Consider the following 12,633-nt stretch of genomic DNA (forward strand, 5'->3'; position numbering starts at 1 on the left):
ACAATTTGCTACGATCTCACCTCCATTACCTTCTCAATAACAGACTGAATTTTGCATAATAACCAAGGTATTATTTCTGAAATATACGCCAAGATGTTGGTTAGTTGTGATCAGTCAAGTTCAAAAGATTTCTGAAATTTTCTTCGTTCTTAATCTTTTCATAATTGATATAATCCTTTGGAGTGGTGTAAAGAAAAATGAATTTATGTTTGACATTATGTCTTGATAATAATATATATATATTAAAACAAACGCATAAATGTCAAGAAAAAAAGGGTTTTTTTTGTTGTTTTTTTTTAAACACAAGGTTTAGGTGAAGGTCAAGGTGACCCGAAAACAAACGCGTTATCTAAAGGGTCCCACAAACACACAGGTTAACCAAGTTAATCACAAACTAAGAGATTTGAAAAAAAATGTACGTAGATAATTGGTAATTCCAGGTGTTATTTATTTTGCAGGTCTGGCTTTTAACTCTCAGAATGAATACTTAAAAAAATAAAAATAAAATGGTGTAAAAGCCATCACTTAAGACAGCAGCTAGCCAGAACAAACTAAAGATAATCTGAGCATTATTCACGGAAATCGAAGACGTCTTCAAATAATTTCCTTTGAGCGACCTCCTCGACGACGGCGAAGCCGTCCGTCCATCTCTCCTCGACCCGCTTCAGACCGCGACCTCGGATCGGATTACTCACGGCGCTCGCGCTGGAGGTCACGGCAGAGGTCACAGTGGAGGCCACCGTCGGCTTCTGTGTGACGGTTCCCTCAAACACTTTTCTGGACCTCGCGGTTGGCGGCGGCTTCACCTTCGCTCTCGATGAAGTCATGGGTAACTTCCTCGTTGATGATGGCGATGATGATGGCGATGATGATGAAGTCGTGGGTAACTTCCTCGTTGATGATGGCGATGGTGATGTCGACATGGTGATGACACTGGTGACGTTTTTCTTCTGTTTCACATCTGGCTCGATGGGCCAGGCGGCACTACTGAGGATTCTAGGGGCTTAAAAATAGAACAAAAAAAATAAATAATAACATTAAAATAAGTTACCATCAAACATCCAGTGAAAACATTCATTACAAACTCACCCTCCGAGTGAGCGGTGATACACATCGACTCACAACAGGAGCACACATTGTCCGAGCCGTGAAGTTCAACCCATCTAACGGACGAGTCAGAAAATGTTAAAATATGATATGGTTCACGTTCATGTTTGAGAGGAAAATAAACAAACCTTTTCTGGGACTTGTCATAGTTGCAGGACTTGGAAGTAGCAGTGGGAAGATTACTTCCTACAGACATGGTGCAATGCATGTAAACCTTAAAACAAAAAACACATGTATTGATTTAGTTATAAATGATAAACGGATCATATTTGTTTTAGAACAAAAATATCCGACAAAAATATTCTGTAATGAATGGATCAAGCAGTAAAACTCTCTTTTTAATCAGGCTCTTCTACCCAGAGAGTGTTTACATATAAAGAACCATAAGACTAACCAGGAAGATAAAACAATAAACTGACCCAACAAGTGCCATTATCTATTAATTTTTATTTTTTTTAACCTGGTGAGAACTAGGAATATAATAACAAAATTGCAGTTACACTGTTCCGCCTTCAGGGGGAGACAGAAACAATATTCTAAAAAATGCTTATTGTCACTTTATCAAATCTGCACTTATGGAGTGATAAAACAATATTACAGGAGTATGGTTAGGGTTGCAATAAAATACTTAAAATTGCGATGTTTTTTCAGAATTTAACAGCACTGTGCAAATTTAATTATTGAAATATATTTACGGCTTTCAAATCATATTTTTAATCAAGGTTATTTTACAGTTTATTTTTTTAATTGAAGCTTGTATATAAATACAATTCATTACATGCATGCAATTTAACAGAGTTTGTGTTTTTTCTGTATTACAAAATCAACTTGCGATTCAGCTAAGGGAAAAATGACTAAGGACGAGAGGATACAGTCTACTCCAGCAGCTTTAAAATCTGATGTTTGGACACATTTTGTTTCAAAACAAATACAATTCAACATATTGTACTTTTGCCCCTGTATTGTTATACGTATAGTACGCCAATAGAGACCACTGTGTATGATACATGAATCTCATTTAAACTCGTTTACTCACCTGACTTGACAGCCCGTTGAACATGAAAGCATCCACCGTGAATCTGACGACGTTGTTAGTATACGGGATGAATCTTGAGCGGCTGGACTTGCTCTCCACCATACATCTTGATAAAGACGGAGGAGAAGAGTATTTGTAAACAAACTGAAAAATTGTTTTTTTTGTGTGATGGTCACTCCAGTGGTATATTACCCATAATTTTCCACCACAGAAAACTTTATTGAGGAAGCCGTGAATGTCTGTTCCGGAGTCACAAAACACAAGTGAAGATAAAGTCGTTGGTTCTCGGAGACTAAGGAACTCTCTGCCTGGAAGTACATTGGATTTCCTAGAAAATACTGGTCCGACGGAGAGAGTGGCTGCCACTGAGCTGCAACCAGAGAAGCAGTTGATCAGCACCAGATATTGTTTCAAACAGTGTAAAGTCATGAACACTTTTATAAAGCGTAGAAAGAATCTTTACCATTTCGAGGAGACAGAGTATAATCTAATCTGTTCTGCATTGACTTGTATATTTTCTTCATCTGGAGCTTTGGCGTGTATCCAACTTTGTAAGAGTAGTGGTACCTAAGAGGTGAAATAAATGTGCCATTGTTAAAACCTTAAAAGGGAAACAAACAGGTGGAAATAAATGTTATAAAAAAAAATACCTGCTATAAAAGCAAGTAACAGGCAAAGTGAAAGGAACCGCTCTTCTGATTGAACCTTGGATCTGTGGAGGGTCGTAGTTTATAGTGTTCAGATAAGCCATACGTCCGTTTATCATCTACAAATAAACACAAAATAAATGCCTTAGTCTTTGAAATGCATGCTTGACTGTGGAGTTCAGAACAGATGTGGCCCTTGTGAGGTCAAAGAAAAACTCATTAGACGGACCATGTAGAAACTAACCATTTTATTTTGCATTTACATATTTTATTCATCACTAGCTCAACTGTAAATATGATTACTGGGATTTTGTTTCAAAACTTTTGTCCTCCAATTTTGAGAACATTTATTTCCCATCAAAAAGATCTGGAGTATATTTTAAAACATATTTCTAACCTTATTTGCCTTAATTGTATCAGATTTGTTTTCGCAGTTTAAGTTTGTTTAGTCCCACCCGCCCATTATATTTATACTTTTCGCTCCTTTATTTTTTTTCCTGGTGGCGCCTCACAACGGTCACCGTTCAAAATGTGGCCCTTGGAAGGAGATTAAATTGCCCACCCCTGGTTTAGAAGTTGTTATTAATAGTTGAAAAATTAAAACTCTTCTTTAGAAATAAGAAAATGATAAAAAAGGATAATTATTATTACAATTAACAGAAATGTGCATCATACAAAGAAAGGAAATTAAATATGAACACATCTTTACTTTATAAGCAACACCTTGAGCATTTTTATACTTTAGATTCGATTTATTTTGTTTATACTTCCATCTACAGTCGAGACCTGTTGAGATGTTTGACTGACACTTGTTTACGTTACACATAAAAGATCTATGGAATTTACCAGAGACTCGGAGTCTCTGCAAAGAGATGACGATTTTAAAAGTTCTGGTCAACATTTTGTCACGTGATTTTTTACTGAACCATTCAAAGAAGCATAACATTTTTGAAAAATATGTAAACAATTTTTTTTTTAACTGGATACCAAAGAGCCATTACTTTTTTGTCAATAATTATGAAACAAAAAAAAAAGAGAAAGCAATTTTGTGGACTCAATTCAATTCGATACTTACACGTAAATATAAAAGTACTTTATCTACTGACATCCTAACCGGAAGCTAACCGGAAGTTAACGCTAAAACAAAGATGGCGACTAATTGAACAGTAGATTATATATTTTTTTCAATACAGTTTTCAGACAAATGTGTGATTCTTATTGTATTTAAGTGCAGAAATATATTTTAAATCAAATCGTTGTCATACATGTTAAACATATTAACATTATATATAACTCACTGTTGTTTGGGTTCCACACGAATCCACGTTGTACTCAAAGTAAACATGATCCGCAGCAGAACTGCTCACCGAACACGATCCGAGCTTCAAGTGTAAAAGTAACGCATCGTTTCCCAAAAGAATCCTCGGAACCTCGACGTGCATTTTGTTGGCGTAACAAGACGCCTTGACGGAAAAGCCCGAGTCCGTCGCCGGGCTCGACTCGTGCGTCTCCGGCAGCAGCACGCTCCGCAGGAACCCGGGTAGACCTTCGTATCCGGTCCCCCAGTCCGGGGACAGATGGAGCTTCTCCACCGGCGGCTGTCCCGGGTCCACGTACACCGGCAGGTGTAGGTAAGGACGCGGGGACGTCGGGACATCTCGTCGGTACACTTTATTATTCGCCGTCTGGGCCGTTTGATTGACAGGTTCTCCTCCGTCGATCAAAGTGATCGACAGCAGAAAAGTTATTAACCGAGAGAATCTCATCGTGTTTTGATTCGTTTTTCAAGCCAAACGACCAAAACAATCTAAACACACTTTAAGCTTTTACATGGAGGCAAATCAAGATCACCTGTTTGAGAAGTGGACCAGACACAGTGTCGACATCTAGTGGTGAAGTATGGAACATAACAGCAAAACACACATGTAAAGCAAAATAAACATACATAAACATACATAAAGGAGTCGAACGAAGTGCACAGGGATGGGTATTTCAATTATATACATACATGTACTCATTTAATATAAACATGGAAATAAAATCCAAAAATATTTTAAAGTAATTGTTTGTTGCCATTACCACAATCTGTACTACTTAGATATCGAGATAGAGACATAGGGAAAAATACAATAGTGTACAAATGAAATATAAGTGCAATTTAATTGCAACGATAAGATACAATATCATAAAAAATATGTATAAATTATGAACATTGAAAATAAGTTCCGATAAAATGTGTTATTATGGAAGCTTCTTGATTAAAAAATAGATTTTTGCATTTGAATCCATTTTTAACCACATATTTGGCTAAGAATTGATGATAACAATAACAAATATATATACAGTATATAAATTATAAACATTGAAAAATAAATTCGGATAAAATGTGTTATTATGGAAGCTTCTTGATTAAAAAATAGATTTTTGCATTTGAATCCATTTTTAACCACATATTTGGCTAAGAATTGATGATAAAAATAACAAATATATATATAAATTATGAACATTGAAAATAATTCCGATAAAATGTGTTATTATAGAAGCTTCTTGATTGAAAAATTATTTTTGCATTTTAATACATTCATAACCACATATTTGGCTAATAACTGATAACAATAAAAAAATATATGTATAAATTATGAACATTGAAAATAAGTTCCGATAAAATGTGTTATTATGGAAGCTTCTTGATTAAAAAATAGATTTTTGCATTTGAATCCATTTATAACCACATATTTGGCTAAGAATTGATGATAACAATAAAAAAAATATATATAAATTATGAACATTGAAAATAAGTTCCGATAAAATGTGTTATTATGGAAGCTTCTTGATTAAAAAAATAAGTTTTTTGCATTTGAATCCATTTATAACCACAAATTTGGCTAAGAATTGATGATAACAATAAAAATATATATATATAAATTATGAACATTGAAAATGAGTTCAGATAAAATGTGTTATTGTGGAAGCTTCTTGATTAAAAATGTATTTTTGCATTTGAATACATTTATAACCACATATTAGGCTAAGAACTGATGAAAACAATAAAACATATATATGGTTCAATTCAAATCAAATCTTTGTTTTAGCGTTAGCTTCCTGTTAGCATGTGTGGGTCTGACGAAGCTTCATGAAGCAGTGTCATTTTTTTCAGAGTCCACTAGATGGCAGTCTCTGCACTATTTTTTTTCCACCTTGTTCTGAACAGTTCTAACGAAACATCACGTAATTCTAAAACTGACAGCGCCACCTACTGACCTCGAAACAACATGACACTGCTTCATGAAACTTCATTAGCATCTTCACACTTGAATTGTGACCAAAGAATAATAATAATAAAAAAAAGTTATATGAGCAAAAAATTTAACACGTTGCACTAAACGGACTTTTAAAAACAAGTATTATTCACAATGGTAACTGTATTATAAAATAAATATTATACTCTAAAACATCAATATATTTTTTTAAGTGCTTAGAATGCATAGTATCAACATTATTTATAAGAAATAAACTATTTTGTAATGACGGATACACATAAAACTGAATAATATTGATTAAAATATATCTCATTTATCGATGAATAACATTGTAGTCAGAGTAATATTAGGACATTCTTGTACACGAGTATTGAAAAAGTGACACAGATTTTTAGAAAACCAACTTTAAAATACATCGACACATCTAATGTGTTTTATATTTTTAGTGTCAGAAGATATAAACGTATACATTGAGCTTCTGGTTCTTCACCAGACGGTGTGAGACACCATCACAAGCGTCAGGAGAGTCGCGGAGGCGCGTCCGCCGGCGTTCGTCGTCGCTCTTTCATTGCAGAGGTGAGTGTCGCAGCAACTGTTTCTGAAAGTAAAGTTGAGTCCCATGGCGTACTTGCTCCCGGCGACTCCGCACAGCGACGGCAGGACGCAGCTCCTCTCGTACAGGACGACGCGATAGCCTCCTGGAGTCGAGCGAAACCAGTCAGACACCAAAAAAAAACAACAACAGTGGATTCAACTCCGTGGGTTTTTACCTCTCACTCCCACGGCTTTGCTGGACAAACAGATCTGCCCCGGAGGACACCTCTGAGGGAAGGCGATGCAGGCGGCGGGAGAGACGGCAGGAAACACACAAGTGTAGCAGAAGAGTGAAGCTGAGATGCAAACATTTTTAAGTTAATCATGGAGGAGTCTGGGCAAGAAAAGCGATCGGACATCACATGAAATCGTACCAGAGTACAATCTGAATTAAATTAACTGTAACAGTATAAGGACATTTCTGGACAGATGCTGCAACACAGACCATTGCTGTGTCTCAAATTGCATACTTCTCTTAGTATACTAGAAGTTAGTATGCATCAGGATAGTGTACGTACTAACTAGTACACAAATTCTCCACAGATAGTATGTCTCAAATCAAACACTGCTGCTACACACTAATAGGAAATGACGCAACAGCTTCTTCTTCTACTTCCATTTAACCAGCTATTGGAACGCTATCACAGACACCTGCTTGCAGCACGTTTTACAAGTTTGGAAAAAGAAATAAAGAAAAAATATGAGAATCGAAATATTCGCGAGATATTTAAGCTGGTATCAGCACCGAAGACATCTCATCCTTCTACTGCAGCAGAACATATACCTGTACGTAAATTAATATATACGACGTAACTTCCGTTTAAAACGTCATGCTGCTGGCAGCTGTTTAGGGTGGTTAGTGTCCATCGAACCATACTCAGTTTTGTGGGCATTTTAGTATGCCAATTTAGTGTGCATGGCGGACTAAATTTCACATACTAAGAATTGAGACGCACTTACGCGCTAAAAATACTATCTTTGAGTACGCAAGTATGCGATTTGAGACACAGCACATGTGTATAAGAAAGTTCAGAGTAGACTGTACTTTCTGAGGAGGCTTTTGATCATTTAACATCTGCAGGAAGCTCCTCTACATGTTCTACCGGTCTCTGGTGCTCAGTGTTTATGCTGTGGTGTGTTGGGGTGGGAATGTGTCCAAGAGGAGTGTCAACAGGTTGGACAGAAAGGCTGGTTCTGTGGAATGAAGCTGGACACACTGATGACCGTTGCTGAGAGGAGATCACTGAACAAACTACTGTCCATCATGGATGATGACAGTCATCCTCTGAACACTGTCATCAGTGAGCAGAGAAGCAGATGAAGTGCACAAATGCTCCTCCCATGATGCAACACTAATAGACTCAGGGACTCATTCATTCCTCTTGCTATTAGATTGTTTAATTCTGTGTTTTTGTGGCAGGAGTGCAGAGAAAATATGATTCTATTCCATGTTAATCTTTGTATTCTTTGTCTATGTTATCTTTTCTTTGTTCTTTATCTTTTTATTGCACTTTGTTCTTGTTTTATGAATCTATCGTCTGTATCATTGTGAGCTGGAAAAATAATTTCCCGAAGGAAAGTTAATCCATCCATCATTAATATTATATATTGACCATCTACTGCTTCTATTTCTCCATCGTTCGAAACATGACGTAAGAAAAAAATTCACTTACCTGTAGAAGGAATTAGAAGAAATACCAGCAGACCTGAAAGTAGCAGCAACTTCATCCTGAACTGCCAGACTTTAGATTCTTGTGCAACTTAATTTGGAATATCAGAACTGTATCTTTTTTTCCAAATCAGCAAAGGATAAAAAAAACGCTTTATATTCTCCTGAAAAATCCGTCCAAATTCCGTTTTCTTCTACTTCCTTTGCTGGTCCTTGTGGAAGTAAAGGTCAATCTTTGCATTTTCCTCATGTTGTCTCGGCTCCAAGAATCTCCATTGACTCCAGTTGTAAGCGGACATTAAGAAGAACCACAAAACCTTCCGAAATCTTCATTCACGAGCAAATGTCAGTGCTGCCGAAGCTCGTAAACTGTGGTGACATTTCTGTCTCTCCAGCGAGTCAATTATGAAAATCACATCAGCTCTAATGAAGGACGAGGAGCCGGACGGTCAAGTGACCTGAAGTCTTGTGACTTGACAGAGAAGCTGCTTTTGGTTGTTGTTTGGTCCAATATTTTCAAGTCTCAAGTTTAAAATTGTTCTTTTTATGGATGAATTAACAATGTTTTCATCAGATGTTAAAAAATACGAGCTCATTTGAAGTGAGTGTATCTTGTTAAATAATTTAATTGTAGTTGTGTGTGTTAGTTGTTAATGTTGAACAATGAAATGTTTGTCATGGGATATTATGGGATTTTGAAAATTAAATGAATGTATTTAGAGATCATTATAAGCGTGACAGTAATTGAGATTTGCACGCCAAACATTCAAGTTTAATTAAAGTTTAATATCTTCTTCGATTCGAATTTGATTTTGTATAATTTTACTTTAACCTTTTTTTTACAACCACTTTAATGTTTTTTGTTTTGGCAACGCTCGGATCTTCTGTCAAAATAACTGATAATTGATTAAATGGATTTTAAATATTGGTCCGGATCTAATAATCATTTTTAGGTTTGTAATTCCGTTCTGCAGAACGAACTGCACATCGCAAGAATTGCTTATATAAAGTAAAAATTCAATCGTTATGATCACATTTTTATTAATATTTTGTGGATTAGTTACATGTATTAATTGAAATTCTCCATTGCACACAATACTGTAAAGGTTTTCTGGGCTGTTTTTATACTTTAACATTCAATTCAATTTAATTATTGTGTATTTGTTTTGTCTTCTGAGCACTCGACAAAGACAGCTGTCTTCTGTACGCCACCTGCTGGAGAAGAGCGGGCATCGCGCGCTTGTCGACTCGATGTCGCCTCATGCGGATGACGTCAGCGTCTACCTGCGAGGCCTTCTGTTTACTGCGCATGTCGTCCAGCAGGTGATGGCAGGTGAGCTGCAGAGAGGCCAACTCCGCTTCAGAGGATTTCAAAGATCGTCTCAGATCTGCGCTGCCCTGGAGGGAGAACCACGACGCGGTTAGAGAAGGATTTATTTGATTTAAATCAATACATTTTGGTTAAATGTTTTATTTAAATAGAAAACTGTTTAGTTTATTTTATTTTACGCCCCTTTCCCTTTAGAAAACAGTGTCATCTTTGTGAGTAAATTGAATAAACGTGCCTTTTATCATATTTTTATTTAGTTTATTAAGCTTTTTAATAAAATGTAATGGCTCAATTACGTGTTTTCTTAGATTTTTTCCATGTATTCCTTTCTATCTATCAAAAACTGATTGTTTTTATAATAAAATTGATTTTAATTTAATTTAAAACAACAACAACAACTGATTTTATCAGATTTAACACGGCTGTGTTTTGTCCCAAGGGGTCAGTTACTATTATTTGTTCCGATGAACTAAAGGTTATGTCTCTATATTGTTTTTAGTTGGAACAGACCTGGACAAAGTGAGACCCCAGGGGCCAAATATGGCCCTTTAACTGTGTCCATGTGAACCTCATGAGGTCAAAGATCATGTAGAAACAAACTATTTTTATTATTTATTATTTAAGTTCAACTCTAAATACTTTTGTCTTGTGTTTTTTCTTTGTTTTTTCTTTTTATTCATAGCCCGTGAAAAAGATCAAAATGAATTAAAAAAAAACATTTTTTTTATCAGATTTAGAAGAAATGTAAGTTATAAAAAAATGTAAAAGCTGAATCAGAAAATAAAACGTTTTAACTTAATTTTCATTTTTCAATTTTAACCATTATATTCAGGCTCTTCACTCCTTTATTTTTGCTACGGCCCCTTACAACATACCATGTATAAAATGTGGCCCCTAAGACTCACCTGTATGAGCCGTGCAGCTTCAGGTAAGTGTGTCCCCGGGTGGCGCTGGTACACCTGCACCAGAGGTCGGTCCAGTTTCTCTCTGGCCAGTGTGTCTCCACTGTACTCTGGACCCTTCAGACGCACGGTGATGATGTCACATTTTCATTTCTTTAATGGTGTCGCTCACCTGAGCTCTGCCATAACTGTGGCGAACACAGTCGACCTCTCTCTGTTTGCGGAATAAAGCCTGTCTGGTGGCGGCAGCCGTCAGCGTCAGTTCTCTCTACGAGCAAGAATCGATTAGTACTGTCTGGACTGGTCTGTGAAGCTTCAAGGTCACCTGAAGATCCACCGTCTCGGCTACTTTCTTCACCAGTCCATCGTTGACCGCTTGATGAGCTTCTCTCTGCCTGATGATGGCGCTGGTGAGCAACTCTCTGACGCTGCTCCTCAGACGTTCTGATTGTTGCAGTACCGTTGAGGAAGACTCCAAGACACTCTTGCATTCTGAAGATAGACATTAAGGCATTGAAAGTCCATGAAGAAAAGAAGATGTTCAAGAGTCCAGATGATGTTTCACCAGGAGTAAAAGGACTGATGGGATCTGCTCTGGTCCCGGGAGACGATCCACGTCCACCGGTCGAGCTCCTGGGAGGAACCAGCTCCAGGACTCGGGCTCGTTCTCCAGCACAGCGGAGAAGAAGTTTGTTGCTCTGGCCCAGATCCTGGAACAGATCCATGATTCTTGGTGATTATATGTTTTCCAAAGTCAGCTTCTACACCAGGGATGGGCTGGTTTTTTTTCGGTATAATTTATTATAAGATTAAGATAAGATTAATACAATTTCCTTTAGTGAGTTATATGTTATGTACTGTGACTTTTGTTGAGGAAAGAAGCAAAATGTACTGCATGTAAAGTGAAGAAATGTGTTATTTTTATTTTAACTTTTATTTTTTAAAATCTGATTTCAATAATCATTTAAATGTTATTGTAACTTTAAAACTGTAGCAGTGCATCATGGGATATATAACTTTAGCTATGCAATATTTAATAAATTATGTATTTATTCTATTTATAACATATTGAACTATTTTTTAACCTATTCATATTTATACTTTTATATACATTAATTATTCAATGCAATATTTAAAACTTTATTTATTGATTCTGTTTATACTATATTGCACTATTTGTAACTTATTAATATTATATTTATACTTTTATATACATTCATTATTCTATGCAATATTTAAACCGTCTGTTCATAATATATTGCGCTATTTTCAACTTATTAATATTTATATTTATACTTTTATATATACATTCACTCTGCTGTGTTTTTTTTAACGGTTGCCAAGCAACGAAATTTCGTTGCCACTTTCACTGCTGTGTTTTCTGTGCAATGACAATAAAAGAAAGTCTTAAGTCCAGGTATATAATAATAATAATAATAATAATAATAATATGTTTATTATATATGTATATATTTTATTATTTCATTTTAATTCATTATTTAAAATCTAATTATCATTATAGGTTAACTTCCATGTATGCATGACCTTTTCCATCAAATAATATATATTATATATATATATATATATTTATATTTTTTTTAATGTATCCACACATTTTTTTCTGATTCTGATTTTTAATTCTAATAGAAAATGAAATCGCAGGCCATTAGACCGTCACATTACTCTATAAAAGATCAACAGTTTTATTAAATTAATATATTTTAAAACATAGTTACCTGAAGAAGACCTCGTGTGTTCCTCAGAGCTTCCTCCACATCACGTCTCAACTGTAGAAGCTCCTTCTTTTCACGAGCCAGCAAAAAATCAGCTCCATCTCTCTCCTAAAACACAGATGTTTTCATAAACCACAACTTTTGTCGATCACAAACCCTGATGAAGAGGATTCTCGGAGTACCGTCTCCCTCGCCGAGGGTCTCCTGGTCCTGCCCTCGGAGCTCCTCCTGTTGACCCTCATGTCACCGCCCAGTTGACGCAGCATGGCCTCCAGGTGTGACCTCTCCCGCTGCAGCTTCACCGCCTCCTGGTTCACGGCGCCGGCCTGTCTGCGCAGCTGACCTTCGACCTCTC

At 36.2% G+C, this 12,633-nt stretch overlaps 2 protein-coding genes and 1 long non-coding RNA gene across 3 annotated transcripts; all 3 read right to left on the reverse strand.

Moving 5' to 3' along the window:
- Nucleotides 1–569: 569 nt before the first annotated feature.
- Nucleotides 570–4,559, reverse strand: zp3d.2 (zona pellucida glycoprotein 3d tandem duplicate 2). Its single transcript, XM_087779104.1, has 8 exons — nt 4,089–4,559; nt 2,794–2,909; nt 2,607–2,710; nt 2,336–2,513; nt 2,144–2,249; nt 1,236–1,321; nt 1,090–1,163; nt 570–1,003 (listed from the first exon to the last, which is right to left on the reverse strand). Exons 1-8 carry the CDS (start codon nt 4,554–4,556, stop codon nt 570–572), a joined length of 1,566 nt encoding a protein of 521 aa, XP_087635230.1. The 5' UTR covers nt 4,557–4,559.
- A 1,977-nt stretch (nt 4,560–6,536) lies between these two features.
- Nucleotides 6,537–8,372, reverse strand: lypc (ly6 domain containing, pigment cell). The gene is made up of 3 exons (XM_087779105.1): nt 8,318–8,372; nt 6,821–6,940; nt 6,537–6,748 (listed from the first exon to the last, which is right to left on the reverse strand). The coding sequence occupies exons 1-3, from the start codon at nt 8,370–8,372 to the stop codon at nt 6,537–6,539; spliced, it is 387 nt and encodes a 128-aa protein (XP_087635231.1).
- Nucleotides 8,373–10,712: 2,340 nt separating this feature from the next.
- LOC148062438 (uncharacterized) lies at nt 10,713–10,971 on the reverse strand. The gene is made up of 2 exons (XR_015709207.1): nt 10,871–10,971; nt 10,713–10,813 (listed from the first exon to the last, which is right to left on the reverse strand). It is a non-coding gene; the product is annotated as an uncharacterized LOC148062438 (long non-coding RNA).
- Between the last annotated feature and the right edge of the window lie 1,662 nt (nt 10,972–12,633).

Source organism: Callionymus lyra, chromosome 17, assembly GCF_982586985.1.
Source record: "Callionymus lyra chromosome 17, fCalLyr1.hap1.1, whole genome shotgun sequence".
Lineage (NCBI taxonomy): Eukaryota > Metazoa > Chordata > Actinopteri > Syngnathiformes > Callionymidae > Callionymus > Callionymus lyra.

Coding starts and splice junctions, on each gene's coding strand:
- zp3d.2 (XM_087779104.1), bottom strand. CDS start 4,556: ATGAGATTCTCTCGGTTAATAACTTTTCTGCTGTCGATCACTTTGATC. Junction 2,910..4,088: donor CGTGTGGAACCCAAACAACA/GTGAGTTATATA, acceptor GTTTATTTGTAG/ATGATAAACGGACGTATGGC. Junction 1,004..1,089: donor TATCACCGCTCACTCGGAGG/GTGAGTTTGTAA, acceptor TCTATTTTTAAG/CCCCTAGAATCCTCAGTAGT.
- lypc (XM_087779105.1), bottom strand. CDS start 8,372: ATGAAGTTGCTGCTACTTTCAGGTCTGCTGGTATTTCTTCTAATTCCT. Junction 6,941..8,317: donor TCTTCTAATTCCTTCTACAG/GTAAGTGAATTT, acceptor TTTGCATCTCAG/CTTCACTCTTCTGCTACACT. Junction 6,749..6,820: donor CAAAGCCGTGGGAGTGAGAG/GTAAAAACCCAC, acceptor GCTCGACTCCAG/GAGGCTATCGCGTCGTCCTG.